This window comes from Herpailurus yagouaroundi, unplaced genomic scaffold, assembly GCF_014898765.1.
Source record: "Herpailurus yagouaroundi ecotype Mexico unplaced genomic scaffold, PumYag 208, whole genome shotgun sequence".
Classification (NCBI taxonomy): domain Eukaryota; kingdom Metazoa; phylum Chordata; class Mammalia; order Carnivora; family Felidae; genus Herpailurus; species Herpailurus yagouaroundi.
Genome location: NW_024412439.1, coordinates 8,495,657 through 8,512,432, shown reverse-complemented (window position 1 = coordinate 8,512,432; position 16,776 = coordinate 8,495,657). Strand labels below are relative to the sequence as shown.

The 16,776-nt window shown below is 52.1% G+C and overlaps 2 protein-coding genes across 3 annotated transcripts in view; one reads left to right on the top strand and one right to left on the bottom strand.

Moving 5' to 3' along the window:
- The window catches only part of GLP2R (glucagon like peptide 2 receptor), a 53,025-nt gene extending 41,423 nt beyond the window's left edge, over window positions 1-11,602 (top strand). For both annotated transcript variants that reach the window (XM_040453204.1, XM_040453205.1), the window contains 3 exons: window positions 741-879; window positions 9,418-9,459; window positions 10,314-11,602. In XM_040453204.1, the coding sequence (XP_040309138.1) occupies window positions 741-879; window positions 9,418-9,459; window positions 10,314-10,649 (517 nt within the window). In that variant the 3' untranslated portion in view covers window positions 10,650-11,602. The remainder of the gene's footprint in view (window positions 1-740; window positions 880-9,417; window positions 9,460-10,313) is intronic.
- Window positions 11,603-14,470: 2,868 nt separating this feature from the next.
- RCVRN (recoverin) overlaps window positions 14,471-16,776 on the bottom strand; it is a 6,257-nt gene continuing 3,951 nt past the window's right edge. Inside the window, exon 3 of the mRNA XM_040453203.1 lies at window positions 14,471-14,664. Within this exon, the coding sequence (XP_040309137.1) occupies window positions 14,549-14,664 (116 nt within the window). The 3' untranslated portion in view covers window positions 14,471-14,548. The remainder of the gene's footprint in view (window positions 14,665-16,776) is intronic.

Below are 16,776 nucleotides of genomic sequence, written 5' to 3'. Positions count from 1 at the left end.
TGGGTGGTACAAAGGAACGTTGGTCTTTTTTACGTGGAGTGTATACAACAGGAGTTTCCACACAGCGCTTTTTATGGGGAGGCTCAGTCGCTCATTTCCTGCAGCCCTTGCCGTCTTGGGCTGAAGGGCAGCGTGGAGGCTGACGGTCAAGCCCTCCATGGAATGCGAAGGGTGTGAGCGTGAAGTCAGCAATCTTACTTCCAGGCCTGGATTTGTCACCTAGTAGCGATGGGACCCCAGACATGTCGGTTTCTTTCCCTTCTCAGGTTCAGTAAAGCACCGACGTTGGAAGTCCTGAATAGAGAAAGGAATAGAGGCGCCTGCTAGCCAGGTAGTCGGGTAACAGGAAATCTGTCAAAAGTGGTAGTGCTCTAGTGTCCCAAGGTGACAGCCATGCACGTGGAAATCTATCCATCCACCAGGCAAAACATAATCTGATGTTTATAGATGATGATAGACACATCATAATCTACATAGGAGAATTCATCCATCCATTCATCCATTCCCTCAATTCATGTTTGTTTTCTGAACATCTGGCCACAAGTCAGGTGGAGGGGTTCGTCAGTCACCAAGACCACACTGGCCCTCAAGACATCCCATGTGTAGCCAAGGAGACAAACTGGAAGGTCAACTATTTATCAGTAGCATAAGAGCCACCATAAAGTCACACACAAAGGGCGGGAAACGTTGCCTCTTCCCAATGTGGTCCTCGCGACAGTGTTGTTGGTTTTCATTTGCAGATTGGCAAAGTCAACGCTGGTCCTCATTCCTCTGTTGGGCGTTCACGAGATTCTCTTCTCTTTCATCACTGACGATCAAGTCGAAGGATTTTCAAAACTTATACGACTCTTCATTCAGTTGACTCTGAGCTCCTTCCATGTAAGTAGGCATCTGAACCAGGATTCCTGTGCTGGGGTGAAAACAAAATGCTCTTGACCCCAGCAGTCTCAGAATTGAGAAAGCCCACGGATGTAAATGAAGCCGTAGTGCCAGCGGGCTCTATGAGAGGGCCTTTGGCACTAGAAGAGTGGGCGGACCAAAAGCATTGCCTTGATCCTTGCCAGCATGACTCAGTGACCGAGAAGCGAAAAGTGCTCTGTTTCCTGGGCGGTAAGAGTTGGTGTATCTCACAACCATATTAACCGTGAGTATCAACGCGAAGCCTTTCATTAAGTGTCTATTTTTGCTGGATTCTCCGCAGGGCACTGCACGAAACGAATGTTGTTTATGCTTCGGGTGGCACACTCAGAATGTAACACCACTTGGTAGGAACCAGTGAGTTGAGACCAGGAGGCTCTTGAACCTAGGCAGACATGTCAAGATGTGTCAGATGGGGCTGAAACAAGAGCCAAAAGGCCAGCCGTGGTTCCTTCACCTGGATATTTTGGGTACCATTCCTTAAATGGGCTATTCATTACCCCGTAGCTCACAACAGCGATGATTTTTATTGTTTCTCATTATTCTGGGGACCAGGATTCCAGGTGGGGCACAGTTGGGATGGCTCACCTCTGCTCCATGCGTGCCTGCCTCCCGGGGCTGGAACTTCCAAGATGCTTCGCCACTCATATGTCTGGTGCCTGAACTGGGAAGGCTCACGTGGCTGGGGTGGCTTCATTTGGGTCGAATTTCTGGGGCTTCATTTCTCACTGCCAGCTACATTCCTCAGTTCCGTATCGTCTTAGGGCTTCTCTCTCACTACATGTTCTTTTTCCGTGGTCCTCCTTGCAGGAAAGCTGGAACTTCTTACGTGGCAGTTCAGGGCTCCCGAGGGCACAAAAACAGGGACTTCCAGGCCTTTTATATGCCTAAGCCTGACACTTAGCAGTGATACTTCCAGTGCGTTTTAACATTTAAAGCAAATCCCAGACCCAGCCTGGACTGAAGGGGAGGAGACCACACGGGGCACCGATACTGAGAGGCATGGCTCGGTAGCCAAGGCCATGAATGCAAGTGACCGCCATAAGTAGTGTTGGCAGCAGAGGTCCCATAGAGTGGTAACCTCAGGACTAATCATTCTAAAATGCTAATATAGGGCAGGACTTCTGGAATGGAGAAGAGAGGCTCGTGGCACATCCCCTCCCCCAAAAGCAACAATAAAATTGGAGCACCGTGGAGTCCAGCCAAAGGCATACAAAAGGTTGGGAAGGGTTTACTCAAGAAAAATGACTGAAGCTGAGTGAGAACAGTGGGGTCTGTTGGTTTAGCCTCGAGTGTGTTTGTTCTCCGACCTCGTCTCTGTCAGTAAGGAACTTCACTGCAGAGAGGGGCTGACCCAGTGTAGATCAGTCGGAAAGCGGAAAAAGCCCACACCCCTGGCCATTGTCAGATACAGCAGTGATCTCAGTGGCAAACGATCGAGGAATGACAATGTCATAGGCTGACATGGTGGTCCTAACTGGGACGAGAAACAGCCTGGTGAGCTAGCCAGAATTCTAATAGGGGGATCTGAGGAATGAGACAGCTGTCATGAGCCTTGATCGGCTTCTACATATCTCTCTGGGGGGCTGGAGGCTTGTGTACATGGACAAGGTTGCACACACACTCGGGAGAGACCAGAGAGGATATCGACACGTTGCTGGCTGAGATCCCCCCCCCACACACACACAGTAGACACAGGAGGTGGGAAATAAAAGCCACCGAAGACTTATAAACCGTCTAAACTTGGAACTGGCCCCCCAGGCCACGCACAGATCCGTTGTGAAAGGGTGTGGAAGCTTTCTTGGCTTAAGGTGGGTGAGCACAACTTCTGACCAATCAGTGAGTAGTCGGGGCCAGGAGGCCAGGCTTACACACAAAACCAAAAGTTTTTGAAAGGGGCACAGACATCAGTGGCTGTGTGCCCCAGGGGAGAAAGATGTCACAGAACTGGCGGTCCAGGCAAATTACTAAACAAACAAAACACCAGCAACCACCCAGGGAGTGGGGAGTAGGGAACCAGATTCCTGAGCTGCTACAATATATGATCTAAAACTTCCAGTTTTGAACACAAAAAGGAAAGTATGGAAACAGGAAAGTATGACACGTACTCAGGGAAAAGAAAATCAGTCCACAGCAACTCGCTGAGAATTCTCTTAGACAAAGACTTCAAAGAAGCTATTATAAATATGTTCGGGGGTGACTGGCTGGCTCAGTTCGTAGAGCATGCAACTCTCAGTCTCAGGGTTGTGCGTTTGAGCCCCACGTTGGGGCTAGCGATTAATTAAAAATAGAATCTTTAAAAAATATATGTTCAAAGGATTGGAAGAAACCATGTTTAAGGAAGTAAATGTATGTATGATGACAAAGATGTATCGATCAGGAAATCTCAGCACAGAGAGAGAAATGATAAGATAAGAACCAATCTGGGGGCGCCTGGGTGGCGCAGTCGAGGGAGTGCCTGACTCTTGATCTCCGCTCAGGTCATGATCTCACAGTCTGTGGGTTTGAGTCCCGCGTCGGGCTCTGTGCTGACAGCTCAGAGCCTGGAGCCTGCTTCGGATTCTGTGTCTCCCTCTCGCTCTGCCCCTCCCCCACTCGCACTCTAACTCTGTCTCTCAAAAATGAATAAACGTTAAAAAAATTTTTTAAATAAAAAATTATATATATATATATATATATATATATATATATATATATATAAAGAACCAATCTGGAAAAATTCCGGAGTTGAAAAGTACAATAATGGAAATTTCACTTGAGAGGCTTGATGTCAGGTTCAGATGCCCCCCCAATCCCTGCATCAGTCTTTTTTTTTTTTTTTTTTTAAGGTTTATTCATTTTTCAGAGACAGAGACAGTGAGTGGGCTAGGGGCAGAAAGAGAGGGAGACACAGAATCCGAAACAGGCTCCAGGTTCCGAGCTGTCAGCCCAGAGCCCGACACGGGGCTCGAACGCACGAAACGAGAGATCGTGATCTGAGCCGAAGTCGGACGCTGAACCAGCTGAACCACTGAGGCACCCCTCTGCATCGCAGTCTTAAAGCCACTGCCACCAGGTGGAGCCAGGTGCTAGGATTCCAGGACGGAGCAGGGAGAATGTGCCTGCCCACTGCAGGCTCACCAAAGGCCAGGGACACAGCCTGGGGCATGCGGTCTGGGCAGCTGGATGATGGCTCCTCTCTCCTGTTAGAGCTGTGGCTCTGAGCTGAGACAGGACCCATTGCTAATCTTTTTTTTTTTTTTTTTTTTTTTTTTTCATTATGAAACCATGTTTAAGTTATTTCAATCTTTTGGGGGATTTCAATGGCTAAGCTTTAATAATTTGGGGTTTTATGTTGTTCAGTTTAATCTTCTTTAAAAGGTAATCCCAGGGGCGCCTGGGTGGCTCAGTCTGTTAAAGCATCCGACTTCAGCTCAGGGCATGATCTTGCAATTCGTGGGTTCGAGCCCCGCATCGGGCTCTGTGCTGACAGCTCGGAGCCTGGAGCCTGCTTCGGATTCTGTGTCTTCCTCTCTCTCTCTGCCCCTCCCCTGCTTGCACTCGGTCTCTGTCTCTCAAAAATAAATAAAAGAATTTTTTAATTTTTTTTTTTTCCAACGTTTTTTTTTTAATTTATTTTGGGACAGAGAGAGACAGAGCATGAACGGGGGAGGGGCAGAGAGAGAGGGAGACACAGAATCGGAAACAGGCTCCAGGCTCCGAGCCATCAGCCCAGAGCCCGACGCGGGGCTCGAACTCACGGACCGCGAGATCGTGACCTGGCTGAAGCCGGACGCTTAACCGACTGCGCCACCCCGGCGCCCCTAAAAGAATTTTTTAAAAAAGGTAATCCCAAATTAGAAACACCACCAACAAAGCAAGAAGCGACAGCTGTTCTGTCAGTTAGTATTGGATGGTCTTTCTTCCTCTGAGGCCTTGATTGGTCATACGAACCAGGGATCTTACACACTCAAGGCCGTCTGAAGACCAGACAGCCATGGAGAGCTATGGAAGATTTTGAGGAAGAATCAGCCTATCACACCCATCTGGCAAGGGAGCCATCATTTGCTATGTGGCAAACTACCCCAAAACTTCATGGCGTAAAGCAAGGAACCGTGTTATCTTTAATGAATCTATAACCTGGGCCACCTGGGCTCAGCAGGGTGATACTTTGGATACATGCAAGTTTTGAATGGGGCTGAGCACATCTGAAAGCTCGGCTGGGTCAAAACATCCACAATGACCCATTCACGTGGCTGGACATTGACACGGTCTGTTGGCTGGGGCTCCGCGGAGGCTCTTAATCACAGAACTTCAGCTCTCCTCCATGTATCTTGGGCATCTCCTAACCGGGCAGCTGGCCTCTCAGAGCATCCCCAAAGCAAACGTTCTAAGAGGGAGAGAGCAGACACTTCCAACCCTCCTAAGGTGTAGCCTTGGAAATCCCAGGATCTCTCTTCCACCATGTTGTACTGGCAGAAAGAGTCACAAGGTCCATCCCAGATTCCAGGGGAGGGGACAAACCAGGTCTAACACTTCCTGTGAGCGGTTGCATACGCCTACAGGGAGGGGAGAGATATTTGGGACCATTTGTAGACACTGGCCACCACGCTGGATCCTTTGGTCCTGCAGCTGGAGCTCTGCCCTTCACCCTGCACCTGCTGAGGGACGTGAGGAACCAGGGTGGCCCTGCAGACTGGGGCAGGAAGCGCACTGACAGGGTCTGTGCATGCGCAGAGACTTCCCTCCTTCTGAGCACCCCTGCACGGCTCCCGTCCATGTGGCCAGGCAGAAGTGCGAGTGTGGGTGGGCAGAGGTGCGGGAGCAAATCTGGTGGGTCCCATCTCAGTGCAGCGGCAGGAATTGGCATGAACCTAGCAGCTGCTTGGAGGGTCCTTCACTCTTCCGAGTGCTTATTTCTTTTCTTTTTTTAAATTTTTTAATGTTTATCTATTTTTGAGAGACAGAGAGAGTAGGGGGAGAGAGAGAGAGAGGGAGTGAGGGAGGGGCGGGAAGAGACAGAGACACAGAATCGGAAGCAGGCTCCAGGCTCTGAGCTGTCAGCACAGAGCCCGACGCGGGGCTCGAACCCACGGACTGTGAGATCATGACCTGAGCCGAAGTCGGAAGCTCAACCGACAGAGCCATCTAGGCGCCCCCAAGCATCCATCTCTTAGGGAGTTTCACCTTCAAGGGATCTTTGGGAAGACTGCCCAGTGGTGGTCACGTTGGGAGTGAGCGTCGTCTCTTCTGTGGGACCACTCCCTTCTCACTTGCTTTATCTGGAAGGAGAGTTAACTGGACGCCAGGAGGCTCCTAAAATGGTGACCCAAGAACCCGAAGACATGAAGGACACGTTTGTGATGTGGAATCCTATTTTAGCCAAGTCATTTGTGAGAATTCTGACACCCTTCTGATATCATATGTCCAGAGGCAAGCATGACCAGCCCCGCTAACTGCACCGGGCGGCTGTGAGCCTCCAATGAACTTGTGTGTTTGACAGTGATAAACTGGTCCCACTGTGCCCCTGTTTAGGAGCTATAGCCATGGAATATGGGGTGCATAGGAGAAAGAAAAATCCTGCACTGACAGGCAGATTCCAAAGTGACATCAGGATAGCCAGCATGCTAGACTTTTAGCTTCCATAAGAAAATATAAAAAATTCTCCCCCCCCCCCCACCCCAGGGCAACATGTTATAATTCCTTTACAATGTCAGCTCCTTTCCCAGTACCAGGCCCCCCTTACCAGCCACTAGGGGTAAGAGAAATGTTCTCAACAGAGATGGGAGAGTCAGCCTGCCCTGTGACCTTCACTCTTCAGTTGGAAATGTGTCCTTTGCTTGTGAGTCCTGGCTTTTTACGAGGTTCCTCCCATAAACACTCAAGTGCTTGGGTCCTGCACACGTATGGAGGTCCAGTATTTCAGGCACACAGTCCAGGCCCCCTAGACCCTCATGTCATGGTGGGCAGGAAGCCGTGGCATGGAGCTCAGCTCGGGTGGTTATCACATGAGGAAGCGTAGGAGTCAGAAAATGCTGGGAGACCAACATGAGCTCGAGTAGCCTTGACTCCAGACCTCTGGCAGTTGAGCAGTGAATCCAGAAAAATTTTCCAATATCAAGTCAGTATCCTGTACTGAGAATTCCCCAACAGAGATGTTCTGGAAAGGGAAGTGCTGTGTGAAGGTGGCCTATTGTTTTTACTGGGACCCTTGTGTCCACCATTCTTTTTTTCCTTTAATGTTTACTTATTTATTTTGAGAGGGGGAGGAACAGAGAGATAGGGAGAGAGAGAGAGAATCCCAAGCAGGCTCTGCACTGTCAGCACAGAGCCCGAGGCAGGGCTCGAACCCATGAACCGTGAGACCATGACCTAAGCCGAAGTCAAGACTCAGATGCTTAACCAACGGAGCCACCCAGGGGCCCCCACAATTCTTTACAAATGACTAGGGAGACAACAGAAAGGAAACTGTCCTGTCCTATTTTAGAAATCGTCCGACATCGTACAAGGCAAGACTCCTGTAGGAGTAAGTTACAGAAATCCAACTCATTCATTCATTCACTCATTCATTCATTCACGTATTCCTTTTATGGATATGATTGAGCTCCTCTCATGTGCCAGACATTTGTTTCTGGTGCTGGGGATCTGGCCGTGAAAAGATGCGAGGCTTGCTGGGGCAGGGGCAGGGAAGGACAGATAATAGCCAAGTTGACTGGCAAGTAACAATATAATTCTCGGGCCACAAAGAATATAAACGAGAGAGCCCACAGCTCTGGCGATATTTGAGCTAAGACCTGGATTTTGAGAAGCCAGTTAGGCAGAGAGTTGAGAGAAGAAGGGTCCAGAAGACAGAAAGTGTGAAAGGACCTCAGTAAGGAATGAGTCATGCTAGTCAGTCTCCAATATGGCCCCCAAGGATCATCTCCTCCTGGTGCTCACGGCCCCGCAGAGTCCCCGTTAACCCGTGTGACTGTATTGTGGACATGAAGTTGTGTGTGGCTTTGGAGGCCACGTCATCAAGGGGTTGTAGTTTCCATTTTGCTCCCTTGGATCAACCCCCACTCTGGGGGAAGCCAGCCCCCGTGTCATGAGGACATTCAAGCAGCTCTGGGGGAGACGGAGGCCTCCTACCACCCACCGGCACCAACGTGCCAGGCGTGTGAGCCATCTTGGAAGCAAGTCAAGCCTTCAGATGACTAAGGCTCCATCCAACATCTTGACCGTAATTTGAACGGTGACCCTGAGCCAAAATACCCAGCTTAGCCACTGCCAGATTCTTGGCCCATAGTAAGTATGTGAGGCGATAAATCTTTCCTGTTTTGATCCACCAAGTTATATGGCAACAGGTAACTAATACATTAGCTTGAGATGCTGGAGGGAACCAGAAGGCCGGTGTGGCTGGAAAACAGTGGTTAAGGGTAAACAGGGCACAAAGATCAAGTCAGCGACACAGACACCGAGCCCAGGTCGCCTTTAGTCCCTTCTGTGGTGAGGAGATACTATTTTATCTAAGCGTGATGAGAAATTACTGGCATGAAATGATCGATCTTTTCTTTATTTTTTAATTTTTTTTTTACATTTATTATTTTTGAGAGACAGAGGACTAGTCAGGGAGGGATAGAGAGAGAGGGAGACACAGAATCCCAAGCAGTCTCCAGGCTCCGAGCTGTCAGCCCAGAGCCCGACGCAGGGCTCGAACCCACAAACGTTGAGATCACGACCTGAGCCGCAGTTGGACGCCCAACCCACTGAGCCACCCAGGCGCCCCGACCTACCTTTCGAAAACAAATGTTGTGACAAGAGAAGGGGATATTTCTCATCTCACATAAGTGACAGGTTCAGCATCAGGCATAGCTGGATCCAGGTACTCCAACAAAAATTGTAAATCTTACCATCTCCAGCCTCTGCTTGTCTCTCTGTTGGCATCATCCTTGGACAGGCCCCCTCCATGCAGCTGGGTAGATACCCACGAGCATCTCCAGGCTTCCTTGGACAGGATACAGTTGGCAAACACAGGCAAACACAAGACACAGTTGCCAAACCAGTTGGGCTGGTTTATTGTGGTGATGACCATCCCGGAACGTGGGGACCGTGACTGGCAGCCTTCCCAGAAGCCTGGGGGATAGGGGAGGGTGAGCTCCCAAAAGGAAAGAATGAAATTCAGGCCCAAAACAGTTAGCCAAGGCTCACTGCGGGCAAGTAGACGTGGGACGGCGGTCTTGTACAATATTTGTACAACTGGATGAAGAATATAGGGTCTTTGGGATTCCATCGTCATTCACCTGTAAGCATCTAAGCGAACATCTGGGCTGATGTGGGGGGTGGGGGTCAAAGTGAGAAGAGACCCCAACGAAATCCAGGTTAACATAACCCGGATGACGACCTCTGGTTAGTGCTAGCATTGTAATTGTCTGCCTCTTCTGGACGCTACCAGGACTGGCGGGCCCTTGGGCTTTCCAGGGGACTCTCGGACACTTTTGACTGAGTCAAACCTCTCACCGCCTCCTCCTTTTGTTACAGGGATTGCTCGTGGCTTTGCAGTACTGCTTTGCCAATGGAGAGGTACGTCTCCGGAGCGGCCAGCCAGGTTCCGGTGAGGCCGGGGTTGGCCTCCTGCTGTCCCCCCTGGAGGTGGCTGGGCGTGTGATGGTGCCGTGGGGCGGGGTGGGTGCAGTGCCAGGCACATGTTGGGACAAATTTGTACCCTGAGCACCCAGCAGGGGGAGCAGGAGGCAGCTGAGACCAGTGGGAAAAGGTGTTGGGATGAGTGAAAAGCTCAGAACCCAACCCTGAGTCAGGGCATCGTAGCTATTTGAGCCTCAGTTTTCTCATCTGTACATTGGGAATAATATCTGTCCCTGCCCTATAGTATTGCCTTGGGCTTGCTGAGCTCCTGGTGAAAGCCCCACACCTGGTAACTATGATGGCTTTTCTTAATATTATTGCAAGCATTGGAAAGGGGCTCAAAAGGAGGAGGGCAGGGGCCAGACGGTTCTCTCTCGGCTTTAGGAGTTGGTGGAATTTCCAGGCCCCCTTTCACCCACTAGAATGGGAGCTTCTCGACAGCAAAACCCGCTTCCCCCTCCCTGTTCATTGCTGCTGCCTCTGTCTTCGCGACGGGGCACCTTGCCCGCCAGGCACGTGTCCTGTGCTGCCTTGACACAGTCCTTTCCAGAACACCGTATCTCAAAGTTCTGCCCCCTCGCCCCACTGTCCTGCTCAGCGTCCTGTGCTTCTCAGTTGCTTCTGTCTGCTCATCATCCCCAGTTAGGAGGTAAGTGTCCCAGCGGCGACACGTAGGAGCCACGCAGTAAATAATCACCGAGAGGACACACACACACACACACACACACACACGGCAGAGTGACTCCAGGGCAGTGACCCGCCCTCTCTCCCCTCCACCCCCACCCTGGCAGGTGAAGGCTGAGCTGCGCAAGCACTGGGTCCGCTTCCTGCTCGCCCGCCACTCCGGCTGCAGGGCCTGGGTCCTGGAGAAGAACTTCCGATTCCTGGGGAAATGTCCCAAGAAGCTGTCCCAGGCAGACGGCAAGGGGACGCTCCAGAAGCCGCAGCCCTCGCCGGGCGGTGGGCAGCTCCTGCACCTGGCCATGCAGGGCCTGGGGGGGCTGGGCGCTCGGCCGCCTCGAGGACACGGGGCCTGGCCCCGGGGCAGCAGCCTGTCCGAGAGCAGCGAGGGAGACTTCACCCTGACCCACACCATGGAGGAGATTCTGGAAGAGAGCGAGATCTAGTCTGGAGGCCCACCGCCCTGGCTCTGCTCCCCGAGAGCACGGTTCAGAGTCACCGGTCTTCCCCACGCACCCAGGCCACTTTGGCATCCAGTTCACGTCCCAGTCTTGCATGCTGGAGACCTTGAGGGGAGCGTGATCCGGAGGCTGAGCGGGGTCCGGGCCATTAGAGTCAGGCTCAGCGACTGAATGCATAAGTCAAGGGGCTGAAGGAAAACCACAGGAGGAACAGCCTAGAGAAAAGCGTGTTCATTCCCTGGAGTGTCGCTTTTAGGGAGTGCAAAATGCATGTGTACGTGGGCGGGTACGTTGCCAGGGGACCAGATAGAGCCACGCAACAGGGGGAGGGACGGTATGGTATTTATCAAGGCGGGTTGCCAGACTTAGGAGTTCAAATACATAACAGTCAGTTACATTTGCATTTCAGATACATGAATAATCGTATTGTAGCAGTATTCCCCTTTATCTGCAACTCAGATGAAGTCCTGCATCCTGTATTTTATTTGGCAACTCCATTGTCAAGGATGCTTTGCAACACGGGTGGGGACAAGGGTGAGGCAGGTGAGGAAAGCAGTTTGGGTACAAGATTTCGGACAGTCCTGGGAAAAACACCTCAATTGTCACGATAAGTGATATTTTAACACGACATTAAAAAAATAAACTATAATCCGCAAGCTACAGCGGATGGGCCCTTTATAAACATAACTTTTTATCAGACCCAGGGCCAGGCTGAGAGTGAGGTCAGTTCCTACAAAGGCAGAGTCTGATCCTGACTTTATTGACTATTCTGCTCATCATGGACTTTTTAATATTCGTTTCTATTTTTAAACGGTTGCCCCAAAATATTATTTATCTTGGTGATTGAGGTTTTCTTGGCACTTTGCCCAGGACAGACAAGGGCATAACAAAGCAAAGGGGTATTTGTGGGGGGGTGGGGTCCAGATTTTCCAGAGTTCAGTCATTAAAATACACATCCTCCTAATTTCTCCTTGCTCTCAATGTTTCTGACTTTCCTCGTCCTAGAAAGCTGGGGTCCCAGCACAGCTGGACCAGAGTAGGCACTCAGCACACGTTCATCGGTGACACAGGACAGAAATGTCCTGGGATCATCAGATGCGGGTGAGTCACCCGGGATCCGGCCTCGAATAGAGAGAACTTTTCTTTCCCCAAAGCGTCTGTAAATATGTCCTGCCCTGTCTTCACTCCGCAAATGGCGTGCATGTGGGCACGTGCACGCACACTCACACACACACACACACACACACACACACACACACAGCTTGCTCTTGTCTTGCTAAACATTAAAATAAGTTTATTTAATTTGGTTTGTATGTGGTCGATTCTTTGACATGTGTTTCTTACTGGTGCCTTGAAGGACCCAGTGAGCTGTTCTTGGGTAGAAGTGGAAGAAACAGGGGGCACCCGGGTGGCTCAGTCGGTTAGGCAGCCGGCTTCGGCTCAGGTCACGATCTCACGGTTCGTGAGTTCGAGCCCCGCGTCGGGCTCTGTGCTGACAGCTCAGAGCCTGGAGCCTGTTTCAGATTCTGTGTTTCCCTCTCCCTCTCTCTCTGCCCCTCCCCTGCTTGCATTCTGTCTCTCAAAAATGAATAAACGTTAAAAAAAAAAATTAAAAAAAAAAAAGAAGTAGAAGAAAGGGCTGTAGCATTAAGCCTCCTCGGGGACCAAGAGGAGTGGGCAGAAGGGTAGGGGACAGAGGTCAGAGGTCAGCGGTCAAGAGGGCGGGGAGCAAGTATCTTCCCTCAGCTAGACCACCCCGTAGGTCATTCACTTTGCTTGTTGCTTTGAAGGTCTGGCCTAGTGGGTCTCAATCCTGGCATGACAATTACCTGAGGAAATTTCTAGAAACACTGATGGCCGGGGCGTGAGCCAGAGATTCTGACGAAATTGGTCTGAATGAGCCTGGACACAGGTATTTTTAGAAGTTCTTGAGTGATTCTGTTTTTTACTGTGGTTAAATATATATAACACTGAATTTGCCACTCTAACCACTTTTAAGTCTATAGTTCAGTGACATTAAGTCACTGTTGTCCAACCGTCCCTACCGTCCGTCTCCAGAACTTTCTCACCTTCCCAAACGGAAACTCTGCGCCCATTAAACAATAACCCCCCATCTTCCCACCCCAGCCCCTGGCACAACCATTCTACCTCCTGTCTCTGAACGTGACAACTCTAGGTACATTAATTATATCAGCGGAATCACGGTATTTGTCTTTTGGTGACTGGCTTACCTCGCTCAGCATAATGTCCTCAAGGTTCATCCATGTTGCAGCATGTACTAGAATTTCATTCATTCTTTTTTGTTTATTTTTGAGAGAGAGAGAGAGAGAGAGCGTGAGAGAGCAGGGGAGGAACAGAGAGATAGGGAGACACAGAATCCAAAGCAGGCTCCAGGCTCTGAGCCCTCAGCACAGAGCCCGATGTGGGGCTCGAACTCACGGACCGTGAGATCATGACCTGAGCCGAAGTTGGACACTGAACCGACTGAGCCACCCGGGTGCCCCAAATTTCATTCTTTCTTATGACAGAATATTCCACTGGACGGCTGTTTTTTCGATCCATTCATCGGTTGATGGACGCCTGGGTTGCTTCCCCATGTTAGCCACTGTCGAATCACGCTGTGTCAGCATGGCGGCGTGAAGGGGTCTGCTTGGGTCTCTGTTTTCAATTCTTTGGATAGATGCTTAGGAGAACGGCTGGATCACATGATCATTCTGTTTAACCAAGCTGAGGAATGGCCAAGCTGTTCTCCGAAACTGCACCATTTTATATTCCCACCCACCAAGCACAAGGGTTCCAATTTATCCACCTCCTTGCCAACGCCTACTTTCTACTTTTTTGATAATTGCCATCCTAACCGGTATGGGGTGGTTTTAATTTGCATTTTTGTTTTGTTTTTATTTTTGAGAGAGAGAGCGCGCAAGCACATGTGAGTGGGAAGAAGGGGCAAAGACAGAATCTCATGTAGGCTCTACACGCAACACAGAGCCCCGCCCGGGGCTTGATCTCACAACCATGAGATCATGACCCGAGCCGAAATCGATGTCCTGGGTGGACGCTTAACCAACAGAGCCACCCAGGTGCCCTATCTCCTTTTCAACTCAAGTGACATGGGTGCCCTGACTTCAGAGAGAAGTGAAAAGCCCCCAACCTGACTCCCCAACAAATCGGATTCACTCGTGGAGGGCTGGGGGGCGGGGTGGGGGTTGGCGAAGGAACCCTGAAGCCCTTTGGCCCAACCCTTGGGCTACCCTGAGCTGGACCCAAGGTCCTTCTTCTCCCCCTGAGCTGGCTCCTTACTTGTCTGATACTGGAGGGGTGTCAGGCAGGTGATTGTAACAATAACCCCTTCCCTGACCGTCTGGAGCAGCCGGCCCCTCTTGCCCATGCTGTGCAGGTCTCCACAGTAACCTCACCACCCGGAACAGCTTGTTGGAGGCCCACAGGGCACCCCCTGCAGCCCTCCATCTGCCAGAGAGCAGGGCAATGCTTGCTCCCCTCCCCTCACCCCTCCCCACCCTGGCCGGTGTCTGCAACGGCCATGCGTCCTGGTCTCGGAGGCTGAGACAACAGAAGTCATTCCTTCTCCCAGTTCAAGAACGACCAGTCAGCTGTGTGCCCAGCTCCTCTCGCATTTATTGGAACCTGCTTACCCAGCAAACCACAAAGGAGCTTACACGGTGGTGGGGGGGTGGGGGAGGGTTGGTAGGACTCCAGCGACCCAATCCTGGGATTATCACGGAGGCCCCAAGGGGCGGGCAAGGGAGAGGAGGTGGCTGGGAGGAACGGGAGGGACGCTAAGGCCCCTGGGGAGGTGTGTGCATGCCCGGGTTTCTGTGCGCGGCGGGGGAAGGGGTGAGGGGGACAGGGCTGCGCAGTTGGCATCAGGGTTTCTTCTCCTTTAACTTTTCCTTCACTTTTTGAGGCTCAAATTGGATCAGTCGCAGGATTTCCTTATTGGCCAGGGTCCCCTCGATGAACTCTTCCTCCGTGAGTTTGTCTGTGGGCCAAGGGGGGAAAAACAGCGCCGTCAGGCTCGGCTGTTTCAAGCTGCGGCCGAGCTGACACCGGCCAGCGCACCCCGTGCGGACGTTATCCAATATGAAAACACAGAGTATCTGCGCCCCCCGAGGGTGCCGCCCCCCAGAGACCCAGCTCCTCCCCGGGGCGCCCTGGGCCTCTCGGTGATCCTCCAGGGTGCATTCCGGTGCCTCAACTTTTCTGGCGGGTTATTAAATATTTAGAACATTTCATAGCAAGCCTTTGCCTTGCTGGTTATTAAATATTTAGAATATTGCCCTAGCCCCCAAGCTTCAAGCCCTGGGCGGGGGGGGGGGGACTTCTGGGAGACTGAGCAAAGCAAACAGAATCCCTGTCAGAAGCAGGAAACAGCATCCACCCAGGGAGTGAGGAGTGACAAGTGAGGGGTCCAAACGTGGTTCCCTGGGAGAGCCTGGCTTGCGGAGAGGTCTCTCTGTCCCCCTCCCAGTGCTCGGGCTGTGGCAGTGCCACTGTGCTTGGGGCTGAGGTCGCTGCAGCTCCTGGTCTGATGGGGAAGGCAGTCCCGTGTTGAAAAACCTCTGGAAGGAGGAGCTTCTTTCTGCTTACGGTTCTGTGCACAGCACCTGCTACATGCAAAGCTCGGCTGAACTGAACTGGGTTTCCATTGGCCTATGTTCCGCGCCTTCTGGAAATCCTTAGTGCCTTCCCGGGTTAGGATTCAGGGTGATTCCCTGCACAGGTCTGGGTCGTGAAATTTGGGTTGTAAAGGCTCAGCTGCCCCATCAGCCTCACACAGAGCTTGAAACTTCCACAGTCAGAGCCCAACTGTGGCGTGAGGCATTCATTGTCTCCAGTGGGGCCATCTGGAACCAGCCCCCGAACACCACCGCCTCCTGTGACCGTGATGTTCACCTGGGTCAGTTTTCAGGTAGAACAGGGGACCCCACACGAGGCAGACCTGAGCGATGTGCCAGATGGGGTTAAAGAGCCAGTGGGGGTGGGGGTGGGGTGCCTGGACGGCCCAGTCGGTTGAACCTCGACTTTGGCTCAGGTCGTGATCTCATGGATTGTGGGTTCGAGCCCCGCGTCGGGGTCTGTGCTGACAGCTCGGAGCCTGGAGCCTGTTTTGGATTCTGTGTCTCCCTCTCTCTCTCTCTCTCTCTCTGCCTTTCCCCCGCTTGTGCTCTCTCTCTCTCAAAAATAAGTAAACAAAAAATTTACCAAAAAAGAAAAATCAGGTGATGAGGTCCCAGTGGGTCCCAGTGGGCCTGCAGCAATCAGCAGGAAGCCATCAGACCACTATTTGCCAGTCCCTGTCACGTAGTAGGCCTACTGTCCCCTTCTGTCCCTTCACCATCCGGGCCCTAGTGGCCACGTGACTTTGCGGGGCCCCCCCCCCCCCCACCTGACGCCACTCTCTGCCGCACCTTCCTCTGCGGGTCCCACCTTCTCTGCAGTCTGGTGGCATTCCCGGCCTCCTCCGCGTCCCTCCTCCCCAAGCCCGGCCTCCCTGGGCCCTTCCTCAGTAAATCCCTTGCAATCTACTCTAAGTCGAATTCCATCTTCTCCGGGACCCAGGCTGACTCCCTAGAGTAAAACCAGGTAAGCCGAGATCCCACTTACCGGGGACTCGATGCTAATACAGCCGGAGACTGAGCCGAAGTCGGCCGGCCCTGTCCTAACCTTGCAGACAGCATCCTTAAGACCGAGTAAAGCACGCCCAAGCGTCTAAGGCGGATAAGCAGCCCGTTTAAACAGAAAAGGCTGTTTTGTAGTTCCTCTAAACCTGCCACTGAGTCCGCTCGGCTTAGGAGCTGCTGGCCTTACTCTCCACCACTCCGAGGGCGGCTGAGGCTGGCGACGGAAGATGTCCTTCACAGGCGCCCCACCACCCAGAGCCTTCCCTCGGCCCCAGAGGCTCAGGCAGCCATGGAGCTGGGCGAGCCAGGGGCGTGCGGTGGCATTCCCCATCAGCAGCTTCTGTTCCAGGGCGGGAGCAGAGCTGGGCCCTGCTGACTGCTCTGCTGACCCCCCTCTAGCCGCCCCCCCCAGGCCCCCAGACGGCCCTGCAGTGCATGCTGGGATGGGGTGTCCCCTGCCCCCGACCCCA